General features: G+C 37.3%; 1 protein-coding gene across 4 annotated transcripts in view; it reads right to left on the bottom strand.

Moving 5' to 3' along the window:
* IDE (insulin degrading enzyme) overlaps positions 1 to 13,266 on the bottom strand; it is a 55,774-nt gene that overhangs the window by 41,264 nt on the left and 1,244 nt on the right. For 3 of the 4 annotated variants that reach the window (XM_032445423.1, XM_015866934.2, XM_015866932.2), the window contains exons 2-5: positions 5,277 to 5,461; positions 3,690 to 3,897; positions 2,633 to 2,802; positions 134 to 256 (exon numbers count right to left, since the gene is read on the bottom strand). In XM_032445423.1, coding sequence (XP_032301314.1) covers positions 134 to 256; positions 2,633 to 2,802; positions 3,690 to 3,897; positions 5,277 to 5,436 — 661 coding nt within the window. In that variant the 5' untranslated portion in view covers positions 5,437 to 5,461. The remainder of the gene's footprint in view (positions 1 to 133; positions 257 to 2,632; positions 2,803 to 3,689; positions 3,898 to 5,276; positions 5,462 to 13,266) is intronic. The other variant, XM_015866935.1, reaches the window with a different exon arrangement.

Genomic DNA, 13,266 nt, shown 5'->3' with positions numbered 1-13,266 from the left:
TGGAACCTATCCATTTTCAGTTTTGATTCAATAGGACCTCAAAAGAAGAAAATAAAACAAAATGAACATACACGCATTTGAAGTCTTATTCAACAAACAACAACTAAAATGAAAAACACTTTTGAGCTCTCACCTCTTCCTAAGACACAAATAGCCATTAAATTTGATGAATAATAAGTAGAATGAAACTTCAGTAACTCTTGTCTTACATCTATTCCTTCTTTGGTAGGTCTAGTTTCCAGAGTGAGTTTGTTCCCTGTAACATAAAACAAAATTTAGCAATGCAACTTGTTGATCACAGGTAAACTTGTGCTTTATGAATTTACAAAATAGAAAATATAAATGAATGAATCTGTTTTTGTCTGGATTGACAGTCAATTTAAAAAATAAATACTGCACATAACAAAGTAAATTGACTCTATAATGTAAAAACACAATTCTAGAAATCATTATTGTAAATATTTCCATTCTCTAAGTGCATCTTCCTCAAGAATCTAAGAATGTTTCAGACTTCCAAATTAATATTTTAATTTGAAGCTACTTCAAAGCAATGCATGTAAACACAGGCTTTATTTCAGAAGGAAAGGCTCTTCTTTTTCACAACTAGAGCAAGTTTTACTCCTGCATACACACACCTTTCAAAGGAATCGCTATGTGAAATTACTTATAACAGCGTGACAAAAATCATAGCCTAATATTTTAATTTAAAAAAAAATTACTAATTTCATAACATGGGTTTGTAAATTGTAACTGCATGTCACATTGTGCTGAGCTGTTGCTTGGTGTAATCTACAGACTTGTTGATGGTGCACATTCAATCTGAACGTTTATGTCATTGATGAAGATACCTAAGAGCATCAGTGCCAGTACATACACTAGACACCACTCATCACTGACCTCCATCAGGACACTGAGCCACTGACAGCTTGTAGAGGCAGGAAAATGGACAACACAAAAGCGCCCAGGAAGAACAGGGCACTGCTGAGGAATTACTGTCACAGGCAGTTACTCAGATATAGAAAAAGACTATATGTGGACAAAGGATCAAATAAACTTGACTATACAGAGTAATATAAAGTTCACTGTCAAAACAGGGTCTGCATTAATTAGCTGTGATCCAAAGCATCATACGGGGTCATTCCTGTATTCTGCTAGACTGGCTAACAGCTCAGCCAGCCAACAGGAAACAATAAGGATGTCAGCCACTGTTGTCATGAAAACTGTATCACAGCTGGCAACTCTGAGCAAATAAAAACCAAAGTCTGGCACTTGTTCTGCTGAGTCAGATTTACAGGAAGGCTACGTTCTGCTGAGTTTGTGAAAACCTCAAATATTCTCCCCCTTTGCAAACATTTCAATTTTCAGCTAAAAAAAAAAATAAATATTTTAAACTGTAGAAAAATATTTCTGCAATGTCCACTAATATTTTCTGAGAAATGAATGCATGGAAATGAAAAATAGTAATCTCTTCAGTAAAAGCAAAAGTTTTATTTGCTGATTCAGGCAGGCCAAATTCCAACCCTCTGAGATTACAGAATATACTTTGGATACTCGCCTGCAATTTCCAAGACTTCCTTTCAAATTTATTTGAAACACAGTTTGAACTCATTCTGTTTAAAACAGCCTCTCCTCATTGGAAAACAGAACACGATACACTCTTGTAGCAGCTGGCTACCAGCCCTTCAACTACATCCTTCTTCATCAAGTGCAAAAATATTTTCCTCTTTCTTGAGACAAATGAAGAAACCAATCCTTACAGTTCATTACGTGCTCTCTAACCTCCCACTGTACACAATATTTCATCAACTATTCATTCAGCAAATAGACCAAGCCACAAAAAAACTGTCATGGTTAAAGGTTAAATAGTGCAGTGCCCAAATTAGTGGCACGACTACTTTGACAGCTTCAAAATAAACTTGCAACTCGTATATAAAATAACTTCAGCAAAAACTCCAATTAAACTTCTGCCAAAGCGTATAACAGCCCAGGTTTTAAACGGAACCATGATCTGTTACTTTAATGCTTTTTAAATTGAAGCTTCTGAGTTTTCATTAGTGAGCTTTCTGTAATTTATAAAGCCTGAAAAACACCATCGACCATAGGTTTGGGATTTGTCCAGAGATAATTTACCTAGACATCTGCTGCTGCATTTTTTGCTTCATATTTTCTTTTCATGTTCTTATTCAGTAATTATGAGGTTAATCTGCTAATCTTTCTGACTTGACATAGTCCCTGTCACCCAGTCTTAACAGAATACTACTTAGCAAAAAGAATGTGACTAACAACAATTAGAGCATATTCCATCCACACTGCCAGGCACAAAGATGTACAGTACCAAACTGACAAACCAAATCACTGGAAAACAGCATCCATTGCAGTAATTATCAAAATCATAAAGAATGCCTCATCACTATCATGCAAGTCTTGCATCACAGTTTTGCACATCTTGTCTAGCTTGGTTTGGTCTACCACGTGGAAAATGTAATAAACCACTACAATAAACACGTATGTAGCAGGAAAAAAAAAAAAAAGCAGAATTGTTTCCCTCTGGTCTCGATCAGCTTCATATAAACAATAACACGGCATACACTACACAGAACTCCAATGGGTCAATAGTAATCTTCTGACAAACCTGTTCCAAATTTACTGAAGGGATGATTGGGGTTTCCAGTAGCCTTCTCCAATTGAAACAACCTCCAGGCATCATTCATCAGATTCTTTTCATGCTCAGAATCAACAGCATTCACTTCCCTATCTTTGCAGCTTTCATCAAACAAAGGGCACAGGAAAAACTGGGCAAATCTAAACAGAGAATTTTCATATCAACTTTCCGTTACATGTACAGTATGAAGTATCCCTTCTGAAAATAACTGATTACTTTCTAGTGCAGAATTCACAAATTCCACAACAGTTTTGACACTGATTCATTAGTTCTCCATTTCCTTACCTATAAGTGTAGACTATAACGTACTCACTACATAAACTAGTGCAAGAATCAACCTTGTATCACAAATCATACATAGAAAACTTCTACTGTAAAATTTAGCTGCAAGAGGTTTTTAATCTTGTGAGTCAAATCAATTCCGTCAGATACAAGAAACAAACCTTGAGAGCAAAGAGTACCATCTTTATGATCAGTATGAACAACTTGATCCCAATGCAGAAATTCTGTGGCATAAGCAAGGGATTAAAAAAATGTTTCCTAGAACAACACTTCTTACGAAGGGGAAAATCCACTCTCCATCTCACTGACCACATGTCCTTAAATTTCTGTTCTCTCCCAAAAAAGGCAGAAGTTTTGGTAATTTCCCTTTACTAAAAGCATCTGATTTTATTTCTAGACTTTATCCTTACGATGTCAAAGAAGTAAGGTTTATGTGGCATGCATTGGACTTGATGATACAGTCAAAGTATGTGTATAATGCATAAGTTCACAATCACATTCTGTGCCCCACGTTTTTGAAAATATTCAGTATAAATACAACCCTTGGACTTCAATAATTCTCTCTCAGTGAAGAAGTCTGCTAGGTGAGAAAAAAAAATCCGAGGAACATCGTTTAAATTGAAGTCATCTAGTATCAGTTTTAACGAAAGATAACACTCTCAACCCTTTCTTTAATAACATAGTGGTAAAACCATAAGGAAGAACTCCTAAGCCACTTCAAATAGCAACAACAATTTGTGTTTACCTGTCCAGTGCACCTTCTAGATGTTCATGTGACACATCAAAGTAATAGTTTGTATGCTCTCCACTGGTGAAAGCATTGGAGCTCCCTGCATGCTCGCTGAGAAACTGACTATATTCATTCTCTTTTGGGTATTTCTTGGTTCCCAGAAACAGCATATGCTCACAAAAATGACTAAGTCCAGCAATGTTGGGCGGATCAGACAAAGACCCTGCAGGAGGAAAAATGTCATAAAATCATTGACAAAAAGTAATGATAAAACCTTAAGTCTTTCAAAGTTCTTTACATCACAGTATGTTGTCCAAGCCAATTATACAAATCCTGTAGTCGTAAGTAGACACTTGGCAGCTTACAATCAACTAAAACCAATCTTAAAAAAAAAAAGAAAAAAAAAGGAAATTTAAAATGAGTAACTGAACCAATTAGTGTCTCAAACTGCCTTCTCAGATCAGCCTGCATTGATTTCTTCTCAGACAAATAAGATTTAAATTGAAGTTCATGATTCATAATCTGTATAGACCTGGCAGATCACAATGTTCTGTCTTCTATAGTTTGATTTTAATAACTGCATTGCATTAAAAGGCAGCAGCTGACAGCCACAATTAAGGAGGTGTTTCTCCTGTGGCTTACAGGATGAGTAATAACCTGTGATTAATTGTCAGGACACAGGCAGCTATTGGCAGCCAGCTAGGAGGTGAGAAGGCAGACACTTTAGAAGACAACAAAGGCTTCCTGGAATGTAAGGCAGAAGCGTGGAAGCCTGAATCTGGAAGTCCAGCTTTGGACCTTACAACAGTGTGCAGTGGGAGAATAGAGGCAACAGAGACACTTCCTCTAGTACACGTGCAGGAACAGGACATAGCTGGTTACTGCTGTCATCATATCCAAGAAAACCACATTTGGGATCCTCTGAACTAGATAATGATTTGTGCCGGAAGTTTACAAAGTTACTCTACTACTTCTGTTCTAACATCAATGGTAGAAAGGGCTCCCAACTATAAATACTGCAAGAGGATGAGTAAGGATGCTTAGGTCATGTGTGCATTCATCACACTTTGCAAATGAGAAACTGTCAGTTCAAGAAATACCTCCAATAACAGAGAAGGCTTCTTCCACAGCTTCAAAGACACCATCTTCCCTTTCTACTCTTTGTATTTCTGTTCGTAACTTAAGCATCACTGCAGTTAGGGTGTGCCTCCCCACCTCCTCCAGCACTACAGCACCTTCTCACCTCAACTCATCAACAATTTCACAAGGAAAAAAAAAGTCTGATGTGACAGATGGAGCCATCTGAAATAATTGTACTCACACCCGCCCCTTTCCTGCTTACAAAAGAGCTTTTATAACATGAAACTTACTCATTAAAACACATATTTCTACACTTGAGTAAACACAGTATACCAAGATAATTTAATTAGCTCTCATAATTTTCAACTTAGTATGTCAAAGAATTAAGCTCTAAATTACAGTAAAAGGCCAGGCTAGCAACTAGACATTACTCCTGCCAGTTTACTTGCAATTAACATACCAAAACTTAAAGAATTTTAATGATACAATAATTGTTTAATGAACATAAATTGCATTAAATACCTATGTGCACATCAAGTGCTGCTGAAGACTTATCCGTGGTGGGGTCACTAATGAGAAGTGCTTTAATGCCATTTGCCAACTCCAGTCCACGATATTCCCGTTTATCCTCAGGTGATTTGATAATTTCATTTGTTATTCTCTTAATAGCAGGATTGTTCATTTTGTTATTTGTCTCCTTCTGAAGACTTAAGGAAAATAAAAGAGAATTAATTTACTGTTTTCACTTAAGACCTGTTTATAAAGCTGTGGGTGATAGAGACAATAAAGGAAATTAGTTCTGCACAACACTCATAAAACTGGCCTAAAAGTATAATTTAAATCCTGAGAGATTCCGGAAAAATGAAGAAAAAAAAAGAAGAAAAAAAAGCTGATTACATAATTGAATGTTTACAAGTTTCACCAGCAGTAATTAAAAAATAACGTAGCAAAGTAATAACATGCTGCTGTTTAACTATGATAAGAATGAAATAAATCCTGTGTTGTTGTCTCGAGTATATTTCCAGGCTTCAAGAAAGTATTTTTACTGAAGTTTCTGAACTGGCAGCTGCATTCTGTATGCTGCAACTTCACAGTCATCTTAGATTTAAAAAAATACTCAGACAACTGGGTTTGTACAGTCAGACATGAAAAGGCAGCATCATTTACACTACTGCCAGAAAAACACAGACAGAAGAATCAGCACGATCAAAGACTGCTTCACATGTATAAAATTCTACTGTTCTACAGAGACACTGAAGGACACACACGTTTAATGACACATTTGGAAACATTAATAAGCAAAGCATGACTCTGGAATTATAAAATCTGTTTATTCCATTTTTAAGTGCAAAGTAAAAACGTGAGGCATTTAGACTTGTGTATCTGGAGAGATGGAGTGGAAGTGCTTGACTGAATGCTAAAGCAAACAGAAAAAGCCATCCACCCACCAATAAGGAAATGGGAGAGTAATGCTTTGAGGCAAGCAGAATAAAATAAGGTGGCATATAGCTGTATCTAACACCTCTCCACAACACACATGAGAGGCATGAGAAACGTATAGTTCTGGCAGTATCACACCTGTGACAAGGAGCTTCACAGCACTTCTTCTATTTTCATGTTATATGGCTCAAGGAACTTTATCCAAATTTTAAGACTAGATCCAAGCTTTTAGACTATATAGAATGCCATACATGAAGGAATGCATTATTTTCTATATGTTGTTCCAATAATCCAGTCACTATAACTAACTCATGGAATCAAACCAGCTACATACTCAGTGTTACCATGTGGTATAGAAAGAAAAATTGAAAAAGAAAATCAAATTTTATATTTTATTTGCAGTTTAAAATTCTAAATTAAAAAAGGAGTCAATGATAAAATCATCTTTCTGGAACACTGCAGCATTCTTCATAGGGGAAGGATCCTGGCAGCTACTGTCCTGTTGAGTTTATTCATGGTCTAAAAACTGCCTGATAGAATGCCTGTACAGTCATCAGTATGGGTGATATATTTTACAGTGTAGCTGATAAAGAGTTGATTATTAACCACACATTGAGGATAGAAAGCTTCTATACATAATGTCTACAGTAATATCAGTGAAAAGAAAGTGCTTCACAAACAGAAAAATGAAGACTTAACCTGCAGCGAAGTGTGTATAGGGAAGGATTTAGGCTTAGGGAAGGAGATACATGTGAACACTGGAAAGTGGATCATTATAAAACAAAGTGGGAAAGTAGGCATTAGACCTTTGAAAAATTTTTGGAAGAAGTAAAAAGGCTATTTGGAATTTTCAAATACACTGAAAGAAAGCACAATTACCAACAAGAATTATAATCCAAGTAAAAATAATCTGGATTACAGAAAGCATTGAAGAATAATCAGAATCTAAATACCGCCAAGCTAGAGCCAATAACAAGCAGCGTAGAACAGCACCTGTAAATGTGCTGCAAGATGCATTTCAGAAGGAAATATTTCCACTAGTAGAACAGGATTCTCAAACCATACTTCTTTCTTTTCTTTAAAGTGTCAGATGTCATAAGTAACCCCCAACTTGGATGCTGAAATTAAATGTCTACACTCTAATTTAAATCTGTCATTCATTTACTGGCTAAACCCTGTATGCAGAGAGCACCTATCGCTCACAACCAGAGCATACTCCAAGCACAGAAACTTCTGCTTCTTTGCATCAAAAGCATTTGTTGTGGAACAAAACATCGGCTCATTCAGAGGATGAAGCAGAAAAACTCTATTATAACTTCTGCTCAGTATCTAAATGTAAAGGAAGAACTGATACTATCTTTCATAGATGAAAGTAACTAAACCATTCTTAATTCTACTTCACTGTCTCTTTTACACGGTTCTACTGGACTGACAAATATAAGCACGCAGGTGAACAAAGCCATTTCTGTATTTCCTGATATCGCCTCTGCTAACTAACAGCTATCAATTGGCTTTCAGCTAAAGCATCATGCCTCATTAACATACTAGTTACTAAACAGAAGATGAAGGTGTACTATAAAATTTCAAATTCAGGAGGCTTCACACACTACACAGTTTCCTTATCACGTGTCAGCTCCTTATGTCTCTACCACCTCATTGAGTCACAGAATGTTGATTGTTCAAATGACTCATCATTACAACGTGATTCATCAAATTACACAGCTTCCGTGAAACCTCAGATTTCAACTGATGTCTTGTGAAGCTGCACACTTCCACCTCATTTCATGGCCATTCCCCGCTTGTTCCTCCTTCACAGCTATCTCCAGTACAGCAGTCAAATTTCAGCACAGGAAATCTACAGTTCTCAAAAGACCAAGTGATTAAGCCTTCAAACTAAGGACTTCATTCTGTATCTCTTTATTGATTGTTATTTTCATGGGCATCGTGAATGCAACATTCTCCTTAGCTTCAAGATGATTCACATGATTAAGCCAGAATTACTTCCCTGAAAGCTACATTAACTGTGCTAGCAGAAGCAAGAGAACATGAGCAGATAAACCATACAATATATTTGGAAGGCAGCATGTCAAAAGAAAACAAAATATACAGGATGAATGCCTTCTAGCTAGAGCACTATTCCTTCTGGTGCTATGCAATTGTAATGCAACAGCTAGAAAAGAAAATGCAATTTAAGACAGAATATTTATACAGTGACATTTTCTTAAGCAAAACGTAAGCTCCATTCATTTGTAACTGCTTTCTGACAACAGAAAAAAAGTAACAAACAGAATTTTTTTATTTCTCGTTCATTTGAGAAGTAACTTAATTCCTTAAGTCATACTGAGGGCCTGTCCTAAAGAACTGCTGCTATACCTACTTGCTATGCTATCATCACAGCAAGCACTGGATGCTGACATCCAGTAGGAAAGAAATTCACCCACAAACTAGATGCATCCCTGTTCAATGACTGGGAAATCTTCAATATTCTTTCCTCTCATCAAAACGACTTCACTTGTACAAGGAAAGTCTAAGGCAAAACCGCAAACTGCTACACAGTATCTGTAAAGTGATATTCTATTATTTAAGGTCTATTTTTTAGCAAGTTGTAGGCAGGCAGTCCCTCAAAACTAGTGAGGCTCCCTGGGGAAGCCAGCTTCCACCTGCAGAGTACAACAGAGTGGGAGTGGGATTAAATGATACGAGTCTGCCTACTTATTTTAGTCTAAGTAATTTTAGTAAACTTGTTGTAATTAAAAATCAACCACCATAGTCAAGCCTAAGCTCAACGTTGGAGCAATTAAAGCCCACACTTTAAAACCAATTAACAGAAACTCCTGAGAGCTGCCTTCATTGCATGAATGTAACTAGCTAGTAAAAATGACCCTGAAAGCACAAACTCCAAAGCACTTTTCAAGACTTGTTGTCATAGCAGGCTGCACACACTGAAATCAAATGTTGATAGGTAAGTCTGAGCCAGACAAATGGCTATAAACACTCATCAGCTTCAAGTGACCAGATGAAGAATCACCAACATCTCTGCAGATTTCCAGACTTATTTTCAACATATATCAGTTGTCTTAAAAGTTTAGGAATTCCCTGAAACCTTCACACAACTAAACCCGAATTTCTTTCATGCACGTTTGTGGAGCTTCATCATGCTCACTGTAAGTTTACACTTGTATATACTAGAATCTGCATTGTTCCTGCTCTTCAATTCATGTTCCATGCGCTCCGATGACACTTCACACATCATGCAGGCTGCAACACAAAATATTCTAACTCCACACTGATAACAGAAACAGTCAACACCCTTTTCTAACTGTTTCAAGCTCCGTATTTTATTTGTATACCCACTCGTATTTTAGTTTTCTTTTGAATTCCAAGCTTCATTGCCTGCCACTTACCAGAGGGAAACCTTTCTTGAGCCCAAAAGTCTTTGTTCTGTCTTGTTAGGGATCTACCACTAACACTACTGTCTGTATTACCTACTAATCCTTGTGGTTTATAGTCCTTAGCAACTTTGACAGACTTCTTCAGCTGGCAATGCCTGGAGCAAAAGAAGAGCTGTGTTCTTCAGCCAAGAGGCCTGGGGCTGCAGAGCTACAGCCAAGAGAACTCACAGTAAGTTTTCTCTCCTTTCCTGCAGTGAATTGTCATCACTGAGTTGAGAACTGTGGAGGACTCCATGAACTTCAAGCTAGTGGCTTTGCAATGATGAAATAAATCTCCACTCTTTCACATGTCTTTAACCCTCTTATCCTTTAAGTCTGCCACTCCTCACAGCAGCAGCAGCATTTGTGACATCTTTTTTGTGACACTGTGTGTAACAGTGACATTAGCAGTAAACCAACCTGTAATTGACCGGCTCTCTCAACCTACTGATCCACTTATACACCACAATAAGTTTATTTTTTAAACTAAACTGTAATCAGAACAGCTGTTTTCCTAAAACCAGGCTGCCGTTTTTATTAAGATATATATTTATACTTTAATATAAACCAGCAATATATTAAAAATTTGAGCAGAAAGCAAATCATCTCAACAAACATAATTAAATCTTCTCAGGCATCCATTTCCATCACGGATACTTCTCAGAACACTCATCATAACCTTTTCAGGTTACGTGGTTCAAAAGTAGCCAAACCTAGTAAGTCTTCCTCTACACACAGAGAGATTCAAACAGTTGATATGATTCAACACTCATAACCCACAGCAGCATCTGCTGTGAATTTACTTGTCAAGAAGCTACATAATGTATCTCAGATTCCAACACATTCCTGATGCTGATCTGAATAAATCTGATTGCATACACAAACAGACTGCATAAACCATGACTTAATCAGTGCTCCCAAGTTATTAAAAACAACTAATCGTGCCAAATCAAGCAAGTTAGAGGATGATGAATATTTATAAGGCTTTGTTATGTAGCTCATTTTGAAGAAGTTCTGAAGACTAGCTACAATGAAAGCATTTGCAGAACCTTAGCCTCCAGCTTTCTGCCACGTCTGGAACTGACAGAAAACTCCCTTGTAACGACAGCAGCCAAGGCAGATGCTGCCTTTCTTGCTCTCCTTCTCAGAATGGTCCGGTTTCTGCAGCTTCTGCATTATATCCATAAGGCTCAGTCTGCTGCGAGTTTTGCTGCCGGGGGGCTGTAAAACTGGACACGAAAACCAGCAGCATAAATGAGATGACAGCACGCTGTGAACTTGGCAAAACCAAGGACCATGGTAGCTTCACCTGTTCAGATTCAGCACCAATGGAGGCCTGAACAGCAAAACATTATGTTTTCAGCAGCCTTGGCTTGCTCAAACAGGATGGGATCAAGATACCATAAAGTTAACTCTGTGCCTTAATATTATACTCCTTTCTTTGAACGTTTTACAGTTTCCAAAGGTTAAAAGAAAAAAAGTTAAACAAAAAGGCACAATGTTATACAAACTGCCCTCAAACATAGCAATGAAGTATATTTCCCCCCCCCCCCAAACTTCTAAATCACTTCAGCTTTCATTCTCTCTCTAAGACTTACCCCAAATAATTCATTAAACACATCTTCCAGGATAAAAAAAGTTTTATCCAGGTTCAAACAAAACAATCCCTTCCCCAGTATTTGTTGCTTCAATCAGACAATACCAAATTCCAATGCTTAAACAATTGCGTGTTTTTTGGTTTTGTTTTTAACATTTAAACAGAATTATCTGGGGTTTTGATCTTCAGACAATTATGATGATACAGAATCTTCAGAACAGTTTCCTAAGTCTGTCACAGTATTTTAGATTGCATCATTATATGCCTCAGTCTCAAATCACATGCTAAGAGTGAGACTGATAATAGTTTCCATGTTATATGCTTACGCACTTGAAAAGTGTATTTCACTTTCTTCAAAGACATTTATGAGTTCATTTCATTGTGTTATGCATCAAATCCCCACAAGCCAGTGAGGTTCCCCTTCATCCTTCCTCCCTCCCTGACATTTCCGCACCAACCCATCACCACAGGGTATGATCCACAGCTACAGGCAGCAGCAGTGCCAGCACAGCCCTGCACGTGCCAGGAAACATAGAACCAGAACTGGGTGGCATGAGAGAGACTGCTGTGCTTTATTCTAGAATGGATTGGGATGTGTACTTCATACATCTTGTCAGCAACTAACACATCAGATTGTCCAAGACTGTCTGTAAAGCCAACTCACCTAACACTTTATGCTACCATCTGTTTCAAACCCTCAAACTTAAAAACTTGTGAGGTCTGATGAAATATAAGAAAATAAATAAAAAAGACAAGACTAAAACTTTCATTGCACTGCTCAAAAACAGAACTACATGGAAAGATAAAAGAACTGGCAAGAAACACTGATCTAGCAACAAAACCCCAGAGAACTTTGGGATTTGTTATCATGAACAGCACTGCAATCCCCTTTTAAAAACAACTGCGTATTTAACACAAGAGCTTTGACAAAAGCAACAGAGCTGTAACAAGAAGTGTCCTGTGGTGTGTTTCAGCAAAGGAATTCCAGACTGATTACCTTTTTTTTTTTTCTAGTTTTTATGATTTTAGACAATTCTATTGCTAACACTGTGAATAAATCTCCAACTTAAAGCAATCTTTTCCATTTCAGTCGTTCAGACAAGATACAGTTCTGACTCATCCTAAAAACAACTTGCAGAAGGTCAGGCCTTCTAAATAGAGAGCTCCAATGAATCAACTTTGAACCAACTTCAACAAAAATCACCTGTCTGCAAATATACAGCTCCATATCATTAGTATAGTTTATCAGTTCAGTGACTTAAACAGCTGAGAACAGAAAGACACTCACTGACAGACCACACGTATCCAAACTGTAGGCACAATGCAGTTAAATTAATTCCTCTCCGGATATTCTTATTACAAAGTGTCCTTTTGCTATCTTGTTAAAAAGACCAACACTACAGGAGTATCCAATACAATAGAATTAATACATCAGAAAAATCAACCCAATGTGACTTCCCAAATGCTCTAACAGTATTTTTAGTATATGACTTCAGCGAGCAACCTTCAGTGACCCCTACCCATGTGCTAACACCTTCCAGCTCAGTTATACACTAGAGGTAAGGAACCTTTTTTCCTTTTCCCTCTTTCTTTCTCAGGAGCTCTGGATGTGGCAGAGGAGGGGGCTACTTCTGTGTTCACATGCAATATGAGGTATATCACTGACATTCTGATAAAGTCCTGAATGTAGGGACTTTGCCACATCTTACATGTAAAAATACACTTGTAGGGACACCCCAACACTGGTTTAATTTGCGCTTTTGCTGAGACTAAGATAGCTAATTTCACTTTTGCGAGTGAGATGAGAAGAAATAAGAAAGTCAAACATGGAAGTTATCCCTGTTCTCAATTATTAAATCATATCTGTTACCAGAGTCTCATTTTCACAAGTTCTCCATCTTTAAAAAACAAAAACTATGTGAAGTATGGGGCCTCCTCTGCCCCCTCTCATTTCATTATCATTTTTGTAGATCCTAATTCACAATTAAATGGATGATTAAGTCATGGTTGTAGGCAGCATGAAAACACAACAGGCCCACTCACA

Source organism: Coturnix japonica, chromosome 6 (genome assembly GCF_001577835.2).
Source record: "Coturnix japonica isolate 7356 chromosome 6, Coturnix japonica 2.1, whole genome shotgun sequence".
In the NCBI taxonomy this organism is placed as follows: domain Eukaryota; kingdom Metazoa; phylum Chordata; class Aves; order Galliformes; family Phasianidae; genus Coturnix; species Coturnix japonica.
This window is presented reverse-complemented; position numbering and strand designations above follow the sequence as displayed.